An 18,183-nucleotide genomic window follows, 5' to 3' on the forward strand; every position below is an offset into this window, starting at 1 on the left:
AAACGCCGGGGACTTAGTAATGAACTACAACTTAACCGTTTCAAGCAGGGAGAAAACTTGCATGGCAAGGTAGGGTGGAGGAACGAAGCGCTCAGGCTGTAAGGAAACGGACAGAGGCTTTCCCTGGCCTCTCTTCCAGCTCTCCAAGCGCCCGAGAAATGTGAAAATCATCCAAGTCCTCAGGAGAACCCAGTGAGTGGTCCTGAGGGTTCGACGCTAGTTCAGTTCTTGTGGGCAGCGCGGCCAGGGAGGGCCATGGCTGGTTTCACCTGATATGGAAAAGCCACTTATTTCTTGAACATTCTCAGGCTCAGGAGTAACCTGCGTTAAGTCTCCTGGCGGGTGACTGGAGTCGGGCAGTGGCCTTCGGATGTGCAGACTAAGGTTGGAGCACCTGAGCAGTCTTGACCCACAGGCGTCTGAGGGGAGAGAAGGATGCCCCGTGACACAGAGAAGTGGTCCCAGCCAGCAGAGCCCAGATCTGCCCACTCACTGAAATTGTCCACTGGGCTGGCTCAGACGTGAGGTGGACGGTACGTTGTAAATACATTTCATAGGTGGATAGACTTGCACTAGAGCAGTGGTCATCAAGCCGCGGCTCGCAAGCCACGTGCAGCTCTTTGGCCCCTTGAGTAGGGCTCTTCCACAAAATACAATGTGCGGGCGCGCACAGACAGTGCGATGGAAACTTCGTGGCCCATGCGCAGAAGTCGGTATTTTGTGTAAGAGCCACACTCAAGGGGCCAAAGAGCCGATCACTGCACTAGAGTAACTCTGCGTTGGAATTCTCTCCCTTCCTGCGTCACCTCTTCTCCGCCAACAATTTAATCCTCCTTAAAGTCAGTGCTATTGCTGAGACTTCTAGGCGGTGGCTGAGCTCGAAGTCCAAGGGCAGTGTTCACCCCTGGGAGGTCAGAGGCTGTCAGGGGCTTCGGCTGTTTCTAAAAAGGGCCCCAGCAAGGAGTGCGATGAGCTGTCAGTTCAGCCAAACACCCGATTGGATTTCTGTTCTCAGCATTGGCTTTCGCAACTATTCCTCCATCCTGTTACCTCTCAGGACTGCCTCAGCCCTCTGCCGCCCCCAGGGTTCGCAGTAACTAACCTAAAGGAAGAGGAGAACCAGGCTGGCGCCCAGAGCTGCAGGGGAGTGTAATGAGGTCTGGCGGACGCCGTGAGAGCTAGAACTTTCTGAAGGAGACCTACATCAGCAAGAAGAAGGCTCTTCCCCCACCATGGAATTCCCATCCAGCTCTGCCCCCCACCCCACCCCACCCCCCGCGTGGTAATTCAGATTCAGGGCTGAGGACCCTCATCAGGGAGACATCCTCTTGTCCTGTGGCCTTCATCGTGAACTCTGAGATGGTAGCTTTGGGAGGTCCCAGCCCATCTTTTCCTTGTAGGCTCTCAGCGTCAGGGGACAGGCAGTTGTACATCGTTGCCGTTGGGTAAGTAGGTCAAGGAGACACTGAAATCACGCCCTGCCCGCCTGGGGCAAGGTGAAGCCTATAGGGGTGGTACTGCGGCCTTTACCCTCGCGTCTGTTTCAGTGGATGGGGATGTACAGGCACACGATGATCTGGATGGCAGCTAATCTTAGAGAAAAGGAACTGAAATAGTAACCAGCGAGGCCTTGGCGCCAGCTTGCTTCACAACTGCAAGTTCAAAATAGCCTGCTTAGTGGCTCTCATTGGTTTCGCTTCCAAGCCTCCCCACTACCTTCATTCAACGATGGGCCTCTACTAAGAGCAGGTCATGAGACAAGGCCGGAGACCCCAGCCAGCTCTGCCCTTCCAGGCTTACAGTCCTCTGGCCAAAAAAGACAAGAAAACCAGCATTTGGAATGCAGAGGTGATGTGCTGTCAGTGCAGGAATTGTGACATTGACCCACCCTTCATAACCCGAGTTTCCATCCTACAGGACGGAATTAGCACGTCATTTACACCTTGGTCACAGTCAAGAATGTCCACGTGGCTCAGTGGTTAAGTGTCGACCTATGAACCTGGAGGTCACTCCTGGTCAAGGGCACAGGCCTGGGTTGCGGGCTCGATCCCCATAGGGGGCGTGCAGGAGGCAGCCGATCAATGATTCTCATCATTGATGTTTCCATCTATCTCTCCCTCTCCCTTCCTCTCTGAAATCAATAATAATAATATAAAAAAGAATGTCCACGCTGGGCTTCTCACCTTTTGTGTGATAAGAGCTAAATTCCTCAGAGCTACATCATATTGGAGATAGTGCTGTGGGATTGTAAGGAAAGAAAGGCCATTTCTCCACAGGGAAGCCACGACGTACTCAATAATGCTCATCTGTTAGGAGGCTGGGAAGTCCAAGGTCAGGTTGCCAGCACGGTCAGGTTGTGCTGAAGTGAGTGCTGAGACCTTAAAGATGAGTAGGCATCAGCCAGATGAAGGGAGAGGACGGTGTTGTCGGCAGAGGGAAAAGCATGAACAAAGGCCCACAACTGAAAGGTGCCCATTCCTAGAGGCTCCCCCAGATACTGTCTTAAGTGCTGGGAATGTATGAGTGACCCAAAACTCGCTCTCCTGGCGCTGGCTGGCATCGTAGTGGTTGACTATGGCTGGGACAGGGAGCGTGAGGCTGATCTAGTCGGCAGGTGGGTGGTGAAGGGCATCGTGTGCATGCTCAAGTGTTTGACCTTGATCCTGAAGTCAGTGGGCAGCCCTGAGCTCTGAGGACATCGACCTGCATTTGAGATGGATTGTCCCAGCTTTCCAGCGGTGGTCCCCTCTGGTGGAGGGCAGGGGGCACATTGCAGGTGCCTCCAGGATGGCTTGGCTCAAAGTCATGGCGATGGGGAGAAGAAGTGTTGGTCTAGGCCAGTGATGGCAAACCTATGACACGCGTGTCAGAGGTGACACGCAAACTCATTTTTTGGTTGATTTTTCTTTGTTAAATGGCATTTAAATATATAAAATAAATATCAAAAATATACATTTTTGTTTTACTATGGTTGCAAATATCAAAAAACTTCTATATGTGACACGGCACCAGAGTTAAGTTAGGGTTTTTCAAAATGCTGACACGCCGAGCTCAAAAGGTTCGCCATCACTGGTCTAGGAGGCACTGAGATGCCTGTGTGCGCGTCTTGCTTTCATGTACCTTGTGTGTGTCCTTCCTTGGGTGTGAATGTGCACGTATCCACAAGGAGAGTGCGAAGAAGAAAGGGAAAAATTGCCAACGATCATACCAAGTTCAGCTGTCAGGAATCTCTTTTTGAAAAGATCAAGAGTATGAGTAGGTGTATGAATGAATGAATGAACAAAACACACAAACTTTGCTATTTGCTGCCGTTTATAAAGGGCCTGCATACTGGCTATCCCAACAATCCCACTGAACCTTCTGAAGGATGAAGGAAACCTGGGGGCGGAGGTGAGCTGGTCTAAGTCCTACTGTAGCTTTTTTTCTGGTTCTTACTTCCCACTCCTGTCCCTCTACCCGCAGAGGCCGCAGCAAATTATTTTTTTCAAACCTATTTCCACCTCCAAGCCTTTAAATTATGAATGGAGCAAAGGTAGTGTTTATTCCAGTCACATAGCAATTTAGAAGGTTGCCACAGAAGGTGTCATCATCTATTTTAAATTCCTTATAAACGAAGGCCGGACACGCTTAACTTTGCAACGTTATGTCTCTCCAGGGCTCTGGTGGTGGCGTTTCCAGCGCTCACCTCCCCTGATTCTAATGCACGTAATTTATGCCGTGGCAAGCGGCTTTGGTTTCCGTCTGGCTGTGTCTTAATTTGAGCTGATTTTCCCGTTAACAGGCTGCTGTAATGTCTGGCTCTGTGATTCCAGCTTTGCTTTACAATGCATTTTCAGACTTTAATTAGGACCCCTGTTGGCACACTGGCCTGGGCCTGCCCAGATAGATCTGGGGGAAAACAAAAGAGGCTTTCCAAAAGGCAGGACCATTTTATTCCTTATTAATTAGTCCCCGCCAAACGGAGACAGAGGTGGGAGGGGGGGAAGGTGACAGGCAGGTCAGCTCAGAGGGCTGCGTGGGATGTGGTTAGGGTTTAATTCGCAAGGGGTGCAGTCAGGGTTCTCCGAAGACTTGGAAATAAAGGAAGTAAGATTGCTTCTGAGAGTTAAGCTGTGAACTTGATCACACGGTGGGGCAGGAACTGAGCCCTGAAGACATCCGCTTAAGCGATTATGTGGAAAGTGGACTAACGTGTTTTTTCCAATCAAACGACACGGGCCTCTTTCTCTTCCAGTTTTGTTGGTTCGTCCACCAGATTTGGACAGAGCCCCTCCATCCCAGCAGAGCGCCCTGCTTGGGGCTGGAGTTGCAACTCTAGATCCCATCCTCACAAAACCCACAGACTGGGAAGAAGCTCGGAGCTCCATCTTGCTGTAGAAATGTGCTGCAGCTGTTTCCAAGGTGATGGCGTTACCACGGCCCAGGAGAGACTGCTCTCAGGAGAGTCATGGGAAACGGGCGAGCGGGGTCAGGGTCAGGATCACGCCATGTGTTTTTGGCACTGCCCAGGTGTATTCGCTTGGGCTGCTACAACAAATATGACAGAGCGGGGAGCTTAAACAATATGCATTTATTCTCTACAGCAGGCATGTCAAACTCGTGGCCCATGGGCCACATGCCTTGTTTATTTGGCCTGTGTTAGCCTTTGAGTTTGACATGCTTGCTCTACAGTGTTGGAGGCTGGGAAATCCAAGGTCAGGTTGCCAGCGTGACCAGGTTGTGCTGACGGCCTCCTTCCTGGATGGCAGATGGCCGACCCCTCATTGTGTCCTCACGTGGAGATAGAGAGCTCTGGTCTCCTCCTCTTATCAGGGCACTAATCCCATCCTGGGGGCCCCACCCTTATGACCTCCTCTAAACCTGATCACTTCCCAAAGGCCCGACCTCCAAAAACCATCACATTTTTAGGGATTTAACAGACGTATTTTGGGGGACACAAACATTCATCCTGTAGCATTAGGGATGAAGAAGTGGTGGTGAACAGCCTCTGAGCATCCCAGACCCACTGGCAAAGTTCAATCCATTGTGGACACAAGTCCCTTAAGCTTAGCAACTGAAGGACTTTTCTTTGATCCATTTGATGCCCTCAGTTAGTTAACTCCACACCCACCAAGGCAAACTTCGGAGTCTGGCTTCTTGTGCAGTTTGTGAGCAGGAAGAAAACATGGACCACTGACGCGCTGGTTCCTGTGCCCATCCCCGGAGGTCAGCTGGGAAATGGGCGTTCTGGCTCCCATGGTTGTGTGGAAGTCAGTCAGGCTTTGGAGCTGACACCACCGAGGGTGGGTTTTGGGACCTCCTCAGCCTAAGGCCAGTGAGCGTGGGGGCAGGGAACAGGCATCTGCAGCCCCACGGGAGTCCTGGGGATAGGCAGGTGGAGAAGGGGTGCAGGCACCACAGGAAGGGGTGGCTCTCATAAGGGCTTTGATGTAGATGAATGTTTCCATTCAGACATGAAGTGGCTGCAGAAGTCAAGGTCAAGGCCCATCCTCCTGGGGGACAAGGAAAGATTGTGCGACAGTTTTCAGAGGATAGGTAGGCATTGGGGAGGGAGGTGAGGGGTAAAGCACCCTGGGCTGAGGTACGGCAGAGCCAAGGTGTTGAGCTGGAGAGTTGTGTGTAGGATGTGAGATGCTCCAGGAATCAGGGTCCTGTTGAGATGAACGTTGGGCCTATGTAGGTGGTGTATTAGTTTCCTGCAGCTGCTGTAACAAAGGATCACAAAAGGAGTGGCTTAAGACAACAGAAATTTATTCTCACAGTTCTGGAAGGCAGAAGTTAAAAATCAAGGTGTTGGCAGTTACGCTCCCTCAGAAACTCCAGCGGAAGTTCCTTCCTGCCTCTTCCAGTTTCTGGTAGCCGCAGGCATTCCTTAGCCTGAGGCAGTATAACTCCAGTCCTGGCTTCTGTCCTCACAGGGCCCCCTTCCCTCTGTGTGTCTCTGTTTGCATGTGGCATTCTCCTCACTGTCTCTCTCTCCTTATAAACACAGCAGTTATATTGGGTTAAGGACTCACCTGTAGAGAGCGCCTGGGAGGGCACATGAGCTAATTGTCAGCTGAGTCCAGTGGTGTCAGCAGAGCCACGTCCTGGAAACATACTGTGCCAGAGGGAGGTATGTTGTCAGCCTGACCCTTAGCTCAGGTGCCAGGGGGTGGGTTTCATTATCTAAGTTCATCCAGGCGTAAGGAACGGACGTAATTATCTGGGCTCAGCCAGGAATGACAATTACAAAGAAGCCGCAAGAATGAAGAATTACAGCTTGATCTTTAACCGTGATTTCACATAATTTCCTTTGTCTTAAACTCTAGTAAAACTTCCTGGAATCATGCTGTGTATCATAAACGCGCTGCACCAGCTCTGGGTCACTGTCTCTCCATCAGAGGTCAGCTGTCCCACCTGGTCCCAGCTTTCCCTACTGTCTCTGTGTCTGTCTCTTTTTTTTTCCTTTTCTCAATCCGCAGAAGCCCCTACTCAGCATGGCTGAGATTTTCCAAAGGTCTGCATGTGACTCTGTATAACCGAGTGAGAGCCATGGAGTATTGATTTTGGGGATACAAATACACTTAAGAAATATGGAATCTATGTATATATATAAAAGCCAGGCGACCTAACGGCGGAACAACCAGAACGGCCCATGGCTATGACGCTCACTGTGGCGGCCAACCTCCCGATCAGGGGCAGGGCCAGCCAGCCAACTGCCTGCGGTCCCTCCCCTCAGCCAGCCCCACCCCTGATCACTGCCCCCACTCTGATCAGGGGCAGGCGGCTGGACCCCACCTGTGCACAAATTCATGCACCAGGCCTCTAGTCTTTGGATAAAGAGGACCCTCTAAATATGTTGGATTGTATCGATTGGAATGACCTGTGTGACCTTGGGTTTGTCACCTTACCTCTCTGGGCTTCCTTTTCTTTACTTGTTCTACTGGGCGAGCTTTTTCCCAGCACTGGAATTCCCAGAACAGAGTGGGAGTTGACTTTTCTCTTGGCCTGGCTTTCTGTGGTTGGAGAGATCTCGATGACTTTCCTTTCCGTGCAGGTTTGTGGATTTCCACGCAGCTGCTTCCACCTGTTCACCCTCCCGGGCCGCCCTGCTCACCGGCCGGCTGGGCCTGCGCAACGGAGTCACACACAACTTTGCAGTCACCTCTGTGGGGGGCCTTCCGCTCAACGAGACCACCTTGGCCGAGGTGCTGCAGCAGGCCGGCTACGTCACCGGGATGATCGGTAACATGGGTGCCCCACAGCCCAGCCCCCATCTCCCAGTGCATTTACAGTCAAACCTGGGTTCTTGAATGTCTCCTATCTCGAACAATTTGCTTCTCAACCCAACAACCGTTTCAACAACCCCTGCTGATACCTTATGATCAGTCACGTGTCTCTCAGGTGACAAAGGAGAGAATGCAGGAGTATGAGTCAGCTTACCACTAAACCTCATGTTGTTAACACCTCAGGAAACTGTGCTGTGAATATTTGTGTGTGTTTTTTGCTTTCGCTGCTGCTTATTACTCTACATTTTCATTTTTTACTATACATTTCATTTCTGTTTTGTTGACTTTTCATTTATTTTCATGTACATTTCATGTCCTTTTTGTTTTCAAAGTGCTTATTTATAGATTAAACATTAGGCATGTACTGTATGTGAGAAAGATTAAAGCAGAGGATCATTTGGGGGTCTGGAACGGGTTAATTCAGTTACATTATTTCTAATGGGGAAAATGTGATTCGGTTTTCGAGCAGCCTTCCCAAACGAATTAAGTTTGAGAATGGAGGTTCCACTGCACTGGGCTGGCTGCTTCGCCTCTGCGTAGCCCTAACACGCCGCCGCCTCCTCTGCTCCTGTCTGCTTTTTTGTTGATTTCTTGCTCTATAAGCTAGGAATGCTTTCAGCCGTAAGTAATTGTGAAGACCTAACAGTGGGCTAAAGGGAATCTGAGCTATTTTCCTCTCGCTCTAATAAGCGTAGGGGTAAGCGATTGCTTCTATTGGCTCAGCCACTCAGAGAAACCGTTTCTGCTCTGCTGTCCTTTCTCTGTTGGCGTTTGTCCTCCTGCATGTTGCCTCTTGGTTGCAGTAGAGCAACCTCAGACCATTCGCCATCGCCATCGTTTGGCTTCAAGGAAGGAAAAAGAGAGGGAGGCAGTGCTAGCCCACGTGTTCCCTTTTATCAGGATCACAATCTTTCTTTAGCCCCAGAAGTGCACTTGCACCTTATTGGCCAAAGCTGGGTCACATGGCCATTCTGCATTGCAAGGAAGTCTGGGAAATGGGGGGTCAGGATTATAATGGGTGATTGGGCCTCAGGCACAGGTTCCCAACCCCAGGTTCCCCAAACCACAGTTCTGTGAGTGGGATGAGTGGGGACATGGGCGTAGGGCTGGCAAACAGCAGCATCTGCCACACTGACCACCAGCTTGCTCTCCTTCCTAACGAAGCACCTCTTACTTAGTCTTTACTTTGTGCCAGGCGCTGGGCTAAGTGTTTATTTGCTCCAGGTATGGTCGTGCCCTGGGTATGGTTTGCCCCACTGTCCAGGGAGGAGGCTGAGTTTCAGGCAGGTGTGGGGACTTGTTCAGCCCTGCCTGGCCGAAGCGGGGAGATGAGACAGGTGTGTCTGGTCCAACTTGTTCTCGTGCTTTGCTTCATTGCTGGTCTCTCCTCCGGGGCCGAGGCAACCCAGCCGTCCGCATCCTCCTCAGGCTGCCGGTGCTTCTTATTCCGACTCTCCAAGAGCTGGGTCCTGTGGGAATCCTGCCTCCTGCCCCCGGGCGTGAAGTAGGAGGGACGGGTGCTGGCAAATGGGCCGCAGTGAGGGTCCGCTGTTCAGATCTTTGAACCACATTCATTTCCGGGCCCCTTTGCCTGTGAGTGATTTCCCCGGGCTCTTTACTCAGAGCAGAATGAGCAGGTCAGAGAGGTCCAGCATTATCCGAGCACTGGGCTTGCATCACCAGTCCCCCCTCCCCCCACCTACCCCAGGCCTTAGGCGTCGACAAAGCGAGGAGTTTCGTCGTTGGCAGCTGGGTGGGTGTCTGTGCACTTGAACCGCAGTGGGGAGGCCGTTTCCTGCTCATGGTTTCCTGCTCATGCTCTACAGCAGCGGTTCTCAACCTGTGGGTCGCGACCCCTTTGGCGGTCGAACGACCCTTTCACAGGGGTCGCCTAAGACCATCCTGCATGTCAGATATTTACATGACGATTCATAACGGTAGCAACATTACAGTTATGAAGTAGCAACGAAAATAATTTTATGGTTGGAGGTCACAACATGAGGAACTGTATTTAAAGGGCCAGAAGGTTGAGAACCCCTGCCTACACTCCTATAGGCTGTGGCGTTGGCCAGAAAAGATGATGCAACCAGGCGAGACCCAGGCGTCTCTGAGACTGTGTGGCATGCACCTGCACCCTTGGCAGGGCCCCAGCCCAGGAGGGCAGGGTGGCGGGTGCAGCTGGCTATGGGGGGTTGCTGTGGGCACTGGAACCTCGGCCTGCTGGCTTCGCTGGGCTCCCAGGAACGACTTGTCTTCCCCTTTCACTGTGCGTTCTCCTGTGGAGGTGCCGGGTCACCCTTGCTCGCTTTCTGTCTCCCTGCGGACTCCCTCTGGGTCCCACAGAGCAGGGCTTGGCTTTGGCACTGTGTTTGCAGCCTCATCACTTCGCAGGCCACAAATCTGGCCTTCCAGCCGGAACCCAGTAAAGGGCAACGCTGATGGAGAACCGAGAGTGTGATCAGCTCCCCGAGGGGCTGGGGCCCCCACGAGATGCCTCTGAAAGTCTCTTTCTCGTTTTCCTGCAGGCAAATGGCACCTTGGGCATCACAGCTCTTATCACCCCAACTTCCGTGGTAAGAACTCTTTGGGGGCTTTGTTACCTGGGAAACAGGAAATAAGGACCCCTGTGTAAAGGGACTGGAATAACCTTTAAGCCATCCTGCTCCTGAGTTAGGATATCTTCGTTCACAGTATCCCTTGGGTGCATTTGGGGTGCCTGGGCTCCCCTCGATCTCACATCCTCCTCCCTGTCCCCTCTCCTTGGTTCCTGTCTACCTCCTGGCTCCCCATCGCGAGCCCTGCTCTTCTCCCTGACCTGGTTCCTCGCATCTAAGGGGACATGGCTGATGTGAGGTCCAGACCCATCTAGTGTGGTAAGAAGTAAAAATTGTCCGATAGGGTCACCAAAGCAGGGATCTGCCCGGTGGGACTTGGGGGAGGAGTAGAGAAATCCCATGGGAAACTTCACACTAAACGGGTTGGCGAAGAGACAGGATGAGGAAGGATCTCAGAGAAAAGGTCCACACAGATATTCATGCCTCAATGTAACTCACATCCTCCCCCTGCCCCTCCCCACCTCGGTACCCCAGACCCAGGCCCGGGCCTCCAGCCTTCTGAGGTTTAGCTGAAATGCCTGCCCTTCCTAGAAGCACTTTGAGATTTCTGCCCCCACGCACCCACGCCCAGCACCTGGGGGTAACGCCTTCCTCTAACCCAGGGGTGGGGAACGTGTGGCCCGTGCGCCATGTTAGGCCCGCAAAGGCATTGGTCTGACCCTGACAAGGCATTGGGAGTGAGTTCATGTTCTCTTTCACATCCATGTTTCTCTCTCTTGGCTCCTCCTTCCCTCCCTTCCACTATCTTTGAAAATCAAGGGGAAAAATGTCCTTAGGTGAGGGTTAACCACAAATATATGTGTCTGACCAAATACAGCAGGCTGATTTTTTTAGTTGATAATTTTGTTTGGCCCTCGAATGATGTCATAAACATCCAAATGGCCCTTGGCAGAAAAAGGGGTCCCCAACCCTGACCTAATTGCTCTTATTGTCTTACGGTTTCTCCATCTCCTACAGCTTAATCTCTGTATCTTACATTCTCTTCAGATGGGAAGTATTTTGAGGGCAGAATTTATTCTTTTGTCCCTTACCCACGTCATGCATGTAGTAGATTTTCAGCAAATACTTCCCCAATGTGTCAGTAACTGTACGGGGGATGGTCGGGGCTTAATCATTCTCTCCACTTCCTCCCACTCTGGGTTAACTAATCACAGGCTGTATCCCAGATCTGGCCTTCCAGCCAGAACCCAGCAGTGTTTTCTTTGCAGACTACAAAGGGATATTCATCAAATCCTCTTTTAATTACATCCTCCATAGCACTGCGGTATTAAATCAGGGAAGATTACATTTTTGTCCTGGGTGTAAGGACGCAGGCTCCTGGAACCGAAGCTGAGTGGGGGTGCTAACCAGTCGCTTCTCTTCCAGGGTTTGATTACTACTTCGGAATCCCATACAGCCACGATATGGGCTGCACAGACAGCCCCGGCTACGACCTCCCTCCTTGCCCAGCATGCCCCCGGGGCGAGGGACCATCAAGGTAATTGGCTGTGGGATCCAGAGCCACAAGTCCTGGGGGTGTGGTCCGTCAGGAGCAAGTCAGAAGGGCTGACAGGGGACAGTTAAGACAGCAAAACAGCGCCCTGGCCGATGTGGTCAGTGGTTAGAGCGTCGGTCCGTGCATGAAAGGGTCGCATTCAAGGGCACGTACCTGGGTTGTGGGTTCGCTCCCTGTCCCCGGTCGGGGTGCCTGTGGGAGGCAACCAGTTGATGTGTCTCTCTCACATCAATGTTTCTCTCTCTCTGCCCCTCCTTCCCTTCCCTCCACTCTCTCTGAAAAGCAAGGGGAAAAATACACTTAGGTGAGGATTAACAACAAAAGAAAACAAAAAGACAGCGAAAAAGAGCAAGAAAACTTTTAGCAAAGGTGAGGCCAACAGAATTTCACAGAATGTCCTTATGGGAATTTGCTGGGTTCCTTGGACTGTTTAGCTCTGCTGGGCAGAGCCCGGCACCGCCATGGTCTCACAGGTGGGGTTCCCTCCTTCTCTGCCTGCTGGCTTTGCTCCTGGGCCACGCACCTGGCCCAGAGAGGAAACGCACAGAGCTCCTTACAAGCTCACCCCACTCCCCCACCCCCACCCGGCTGCAGATAAGCCTGCATCTGACGTGGGAACACCACGGGGCCCTAATTTACACACATAGTCAGTGAACTGGGGAAATGCTCACGATGTAAGTGAAGAAAGCAGGAAGCAATCACCAGCAGTGGGATCATAACTGCCTCCGTGTTTATGCCTGTATAGCCCATCAGGAGACACCACAGGAAACATGCCAACAATGGGCCATTCACTCTGGTTGTGGGACTAAGGGTTTTGTTGTTTTTTTCTTCCTCATTGCATTTCCCAAAATTCAGTAATGAGCCTGCGATACATTAACGGTCAGAAAAAGGCGATAAAGCCCTAGCCCAGTGATGGCGAGCCTATGACATGCGTGTCAGAGGTGACACGCGAACTCATTTTTTTGGTTGATTTTTCTTTGTTAAATGGCATTTAAATATATAAAATAAATACCAAAAATATAAGCTTTTGTTTTACTATGGTTGCAAATATCAAAAAATTTCTATATGTGACACGGCACCAGAGTTAAGTTAGGGTTTTTCAAAATGCTGACACGCCGAGCTCAAAAGGTTCGCCATCACTGCCCTAGCTGGTTTGGCTCAGTGGATAGAGCATCGACCCATGGACTGGAGGGTCCTGGGTTCGATTCTGGTCAAGGGCACGTACCTCGGTTGCAGGCTCGATCTCCAGCCCTGGTCTGGGCATGTGCGGGAAGCAACCAGTTGATGTGTGTCTCTCGAATTGATGTTTCTCTCTCTCTCTGCCTCTCCCCCTCCCTTCCACTCTCTCTGAAAATCAATGGGAAAATATCCTGGGGTGAGGATTAACAAAAAAGAACAAGGTGATACACCTTATGCAGGTAATAAGGCAACACACACCACGTGCTCCGCTTGTTCAGACTGTGCACAGAAGTTATAAGGTCGCAGGTATTTCAGCTGCTTGGGGAAAGCCGTCTCGCTGGCTCATTAACCGCACAACCGTTCGTATGATAATGGCCAATTATTGAGAAGCTGTTATAACCTAGGCGCTCTGTGTACTTACCTGCAATCCACTGTGCGAGGCCCGGGTTTGTCTGGGCTGCACCTGTGCCCAGGGCACCCTGGAGCTATAGGAGGTGGGGATGGAGACTCAGTCAGTCCAGAGCCCATGTCCTCTAGATCCTTGCTCCTCAAAGGGTGGTCTCTGGACCAACAGCATGGGCATCACCTGGGCACTATTAGAAACGCAGAAGTTCAGACCCCACCCCAAGGCCTGCGTTTCACAAGATGCCAGGTGATCCGTGTGCACACTGCAGCGTGAGAAGTGAGGCCATAGAGCATGTCCCCGCCCTTCTTATCTGGGGATCACCGGTGGCCATGTGACACCTGTCAGCCCGTTCCTTTTAAATCCATGTTAAATCAAATGGGGGCAGGGGAGGTAGAAGAGGGTAAAGGGCAGATAAATGGTGATGGAAGGAGACTTCACTTGGGGTGATGAACACACAATACCATAGACAGATGATGTATTATGCGATTGTACACCTGGAACCTATATCACTTTATTAACCAATATAAATTCAATAAAAATAATTAAATAATTAAAAATTAACAAATCAAATAGAAAAAAGGACTGGCTTGCGGGGGGCGGAGAGTATAAATGATGGAGTTGCAATGAGATCCTAAAAAGCTGAAAAACTTTTTTTTTTTTTTTTTTGCTAAAAGTATTACAAAGGGTATTACATAAGTGCCCTTTTTATCCCCCCCACCCTTGAAAAAGCTGAAAAACTTGAGGCAGATGTTGAGATGAGCTTTGTGGTGCCCAGCAGGGCAATACCCGCCCAAGCGCGTGGCCCAGTCTTCCCTCGGCCACACTGCGGAGGCGTCTGCAGGTCAGACTCATTTTGATCCGTTAAGACCAAGGGCTGCGTTTGTTTTTTCCTGGAGGGGCTATTGGCTTGACCTCCATTTTTTCCCAATGGCTGAAGTGTCTCCAAGTTCTCTCTAAACATGGTGTGAAATTTTACCATCGTCCCCGGCCATCTGTCGTTCTGTTGTCAGATGTTGTGCCTCATGAAGTTGTTGCACCCCACGGACAAGTCATCATTTAGGGGGGACAGTGGGAGAAGCCAGGGCTGGGCTACTGATGGGCCGTGGGGCTCCGCTTGAGTAATGCAGCCTGTTCAGACCTCAGTTTCTCTCCCAGCAACATGGGACAATAAAGTTTCTAGCTCACAAGTCTTTCTCTTCAAAGGGAATGCAAGAAGGCGTGGTGGTGGTTGTACACTTGGAGGAGATGGCCGGCTGGAAAGACCTCCCGGCGCCAGGCCATTAAGGGTTTCGTGGTTGGGTGCGTCGCTGCGTGAAAGCACCCGGCTCCACCTGAGGGCCACTTAGGTCATGGGACTGAATGCTCTCCGTCTGCTCTTTGCACCCAGGAGCCCCGACAGGGACTGCTACACGGACGTGGCCCTTCCTCTGTATGAGAACCTTCGTATCGTGGAGCAGCCCGTGAACCTGAGCAGCCTGGCGCACAGATACGCCGAGAAAGCCACCCAGTTCATCCAGCGTGCCAGGTGAGGAGTCCTCTGGCCCCGAGTGCCTCCGACCCCCGGCTCCCGGCTCCCGGCCACCATGCCCACTGGCCTCCTTCAGCTCTACAAAGCCACGGCGAGCTCCCCTGTCCGGCCAAGGGGGGTGCACACCCATCTCCCGGAAACAAACCGGAAAGCAGTCCTCCTTGGACTGTCCAGGCCTGGGGTGGACGTTCCTCAGATTGCTCCCCGAGCTCCTGGGCTCCCCTGCTCCCGCTGAGGGCAGGCTCCACTGCCAGCATCACAGCTTTCTCAGGCAGGGCTGGCAGCCGGCTGGGTCTAGGAACGGTTTACTGCGTGCTTTGAAGAACGTGTTACTCGTTTTTTAAAAAAAATATCTTTTTATTGATTTCAGAGAGGAAGGGAGAGGGAGAGAGAGATAGAAACATCGATGATGAGAGAGAATCATCGATCGGCTGCCTCCTGCATGCCCCACACTGGGGACCGAGCCCACAACCCGGGCATGTGCCCTGACCGGGAATCAAACTGTGACCTCCTGGTTCATAGGTCGACGCTCAACCACTGAGCCACGCCGGCCGGGCAAGAATGTCATACTGTTCATTCACCAGTTCATGAATCAGTTAAAGGACAAACCAATCAATGAACACTGTACTAATCTCATGAAAAAGGTGAAGCGTTTGCTAACTTATTCACTGGTTATTGAGTGAAAAGTCACACGAATCCCATTAGCTTTTAACAGACAGAAAGGAACCCTCAGGCATGCAGATTTCTTTAGGATGTGACTTTCCAATTCCTCTGTGATTTTCAGAATCAGCAGAAAAGGCCCCCAGGTCTGTGCTCCTTGCTCCTTCTGCCCACCCCGCCCCTCTCCTCCCCCTGCGACCCCTGCCCCACCGGGACTTGTTTGTCGGAACTACCAGGGTCCCCAGAGTGCGGGGTCCTGCTCTCCTCGGCAAGGGGCAGCCCAAGGACGTCTTCGAATGTTTGACTTGGATCCTTACTTGAATTTAGACCCTTCCTCTAGCAGCGACGCTGAAAGCTAATCCTTGACTTGGGTTTTTGAAAGCAGCAGGCGAAGCTCTGAATGGAGCACAAGGGAGAAAGCAGATGGTGTGGGCTCCCGGGTCCCTGCTGGCCAGGCCTCTGCTCCAGCAGGGCCTGGGATGGGGCACTGAAGCTCATGAGGGGGCGAGAGCCTGACAAGGATCAGGGTGTGGGGCACAGGTATGAGGAGCAGCGAGGGGTATTTGGAGTCAGAGGGAAGGCTCAGATTCCAGGGTGTTCACCATTTGGCAGTAGGTCCTAGAGGTGCCCACGCCCTGGAGCCCAGGACCCCCATCAAGATCTTGAGTCCCTCTTCCACTTGCCCTGCCCTCCCCCCAGGGGCTCTCCTTACTGGTCTGTCTCCCCCTCTGGGGCTGCCCCTCCTCATCTTGCCCTCACCCAGCCCCCACCTAACACCCTCCATCCTGCTTGGACGCCCGGCTGGCTGCAGGAGCCCAGTGGGTTTCCAGACGGAACCAACAGATCCAGTCCGGGTTCTGGAAGCTTGTCTGTAACACGGAGGCCCAGAGGGGGATGGGGAAATATGGGGGGGGCGGCTATTGCAGCAGCCCATTCCGGAGGGACCCCTGTCCGCTCAACCCCATGGGGCCATCCCCAGAAACCAGTGCCGTCCTGCCAGCTGGGAAGCCCCGCCTCACCTCCTTGCCTGGCTCTCCCCGGCCAGGTGCCTGCCGGGACCTTTCCTGAGAGGTGGGTGCCCCTCGCCTGCCGTTTATAATTTCAGGTCAGGATTTTCTCCGGGCCCTCATCTTCGGTGCATCTCCACGCCCATCCCGTCCTCTCTCCCCTGAAATGTCCCCTCTAGCATCTTGTTTTTCTCTTCCCTGCTTGCTGCTCCACTCCTTTGGCCACACAAATAATAGGTTCCCTTTAGGAGTTTCTGAAAACAGAGGTGAGCAAACAGAAAAATCACCCTGAATGCCCCGTCCCAGAGATAACCCCTGGAGAGAGGAGGGGTGTGTCCTCCTAGCCTCTTTCTGTGCCGGTGCTCATGGATAAACAAAAACAGAACCCTACTGTCTTATGATCGGCTCCCCGCGCCCCCCCCAGCACCAGCTATGCTCCGTTATTTTCTGCTCAGCACAGGAGCCTCACGGGGCTCGAGGCCCCAGGGAGCCAATTTGTGTGGTTTTTGCAAGATGCCATCTCCATGGATTCTCAAGTGGCATCAAGATACAGGGGAAGAGGTGCATCCTGGGTACCACGTGTCCTCACCACTGCCAGCTTGTATTATTTATAGTTATTAATGAAAAGGCGACCGTGGAGGTTAAGTCAATCGCCCAGGGCCAGACAGCCATGAACTAAAAGTTCTTGAAATTTGGATGCGGGCCTCCAAGGCCTGGGCTTTTCATCCATCCGCGCGTGTAACGTCTGTCATCACTGCACCCCTGTCAGCCTCTGGCCGGGGATGCTAGTAGCACGTTGATGACGGCTGGGCGTGTGGAGGATAGTGATGAGGGCGGAGACGAAGAGTGGGCGATGGGGACCCCCCTTCCCCCCAGCCCCGTGGTCGGCAAACTGCGGCTCGCGAGCCACATGCGGCTCTTTGACCCCTTGAGTGTGGCTCTTCCTAAGCCTTAGGAGTACCCTAATTAAGTTCATAACAATGCACCTACCTATATAGTTTAAGTTTAAAAAATCTGGCTCTCCAAAGAAATTTCAGTCGTTGTACTGTTGATATTTGGCTCTGTGGACTGATGAGTTTGCCCCAGCCCAGATGTCGTGATGAGCTGCTACATGTGTAATACCCGGCACTCAGAGGAAAAAGGCCTCATTTGTAGCACATGCCCCCGTCTCTCTTTATAAACACTGTCTCCCGGGCTGGGTTCAGGTCCCAGTGCCATGTTCCTGGGTGTGGAGTTGGGAAGGGAGGAGAGCAGCACGCCGTTCTGTGGTATTGCCATCACACAGATGCAGCGGACGTAAACCTCAGAGCACAGACCACAGTAAAATGCGGCAGAATGATTAGGACGTGACACATCTCGAGCACGTATTACCTTTGTTTTTAATATAATCTCATTGTAAGCTGGTTGGACTTCCTGTTAAATGTCCGTCATGTTTAAAACTGGCTTGCAGGATTCCTGACATTCCAGCCAGCTGTATCCGGCAGGCCACTGCAGTGCGGCATCTCCCTGCAAATTAGGAAAAGGCGCCCCCTTGGGTGGGTGCTGACCTGGGCCCCAGGGCCTGCTGGGCCAGGGGATGGTGGGTGGGAGTTAAGCTCTCGTTCACTCTCTCGGCAGGACGTGCCCAAGCAGGGAACAGCCTGCACAATGATCTGTGAGAGATGGAAACATCAATGATGAGAGAGAATCATTGATCAGCTGCCTCCTGCACGCTCCTTACTGGAGACTGGGCCTGCAACCCAGGTAGATGCCTTTGACTGGGAATCGAACCCAGACCCTTTGGTGTGAGGGCTGACACTAACCAGTGAGCCAGACCAGCCAGGGCTGTTCTCAGGTTTTAACTGGCTGATCAGATGATCTCCACATATCCTAGGAAGGTTCTAGACCAGCGGTTCTCAACCTGTGGGTCGCGACCCCTTTGGGGGTCGAACAACCCTTTCACAGGGGTCGCCTAAGACCATCGGAAAACATATATAATTACATATTGTTTTTGTGATTAATCACTATGCTTTAATTATGTTC

The 18,183-nt window shown here is 52.1% G+C and overlaps 1 protein-coding gene across 7 annotated transcripts in view; it reads left to right on the plus strand.

Moving 5' to 3' along the window:
- ARSG (arylsulfatase G) overlaps positions 1-18,183 on the plus strand; it is a 91,142-nt gene that overhangs the window by 43,960 nt on the left and 28,999 nt on the right. For all 7 annotated transcript variants that reach the window (XM_070394470.1, XM_070394472.1, XM_070394468.1 and 4 more), the window contains 4 exons: positions 7,040-7,227; positions 9,797-9,844; positions 11,252-11,363; positions 14,354-14,491. In XM_070394470.1, the coding sequence (XP_070250571.1) occupies positions 7,040-7,227; positions 9,797-9,844; positions 11,252-11,363; positions 14,354-14,491 (486 nt within the window). The remainder of the gene's footprint in view (positions 1-7,039; positions 7,228-9,796; positions 9,845-11,251; positions 11,364-14,353; positions 14,492-18,183) is intronic.

This window comes from Myotis yumanensis, unplaced genomic scaffold (genome assembly GCF_028538775.1).
Source record: "Myotis yumanensis isolate MYYU_CA2020_CCGP unplaced genomic scaffold, mMyoYum1.0.hap1 SCAF_16, whole genome shotgun sequence".
Taxonomy (NCBI): Eukaryota; Metazoa; Chordata; class Mammalia; order Chiroptera; family Vespertilionidae; genus Myotis; species Myotis yumanensis.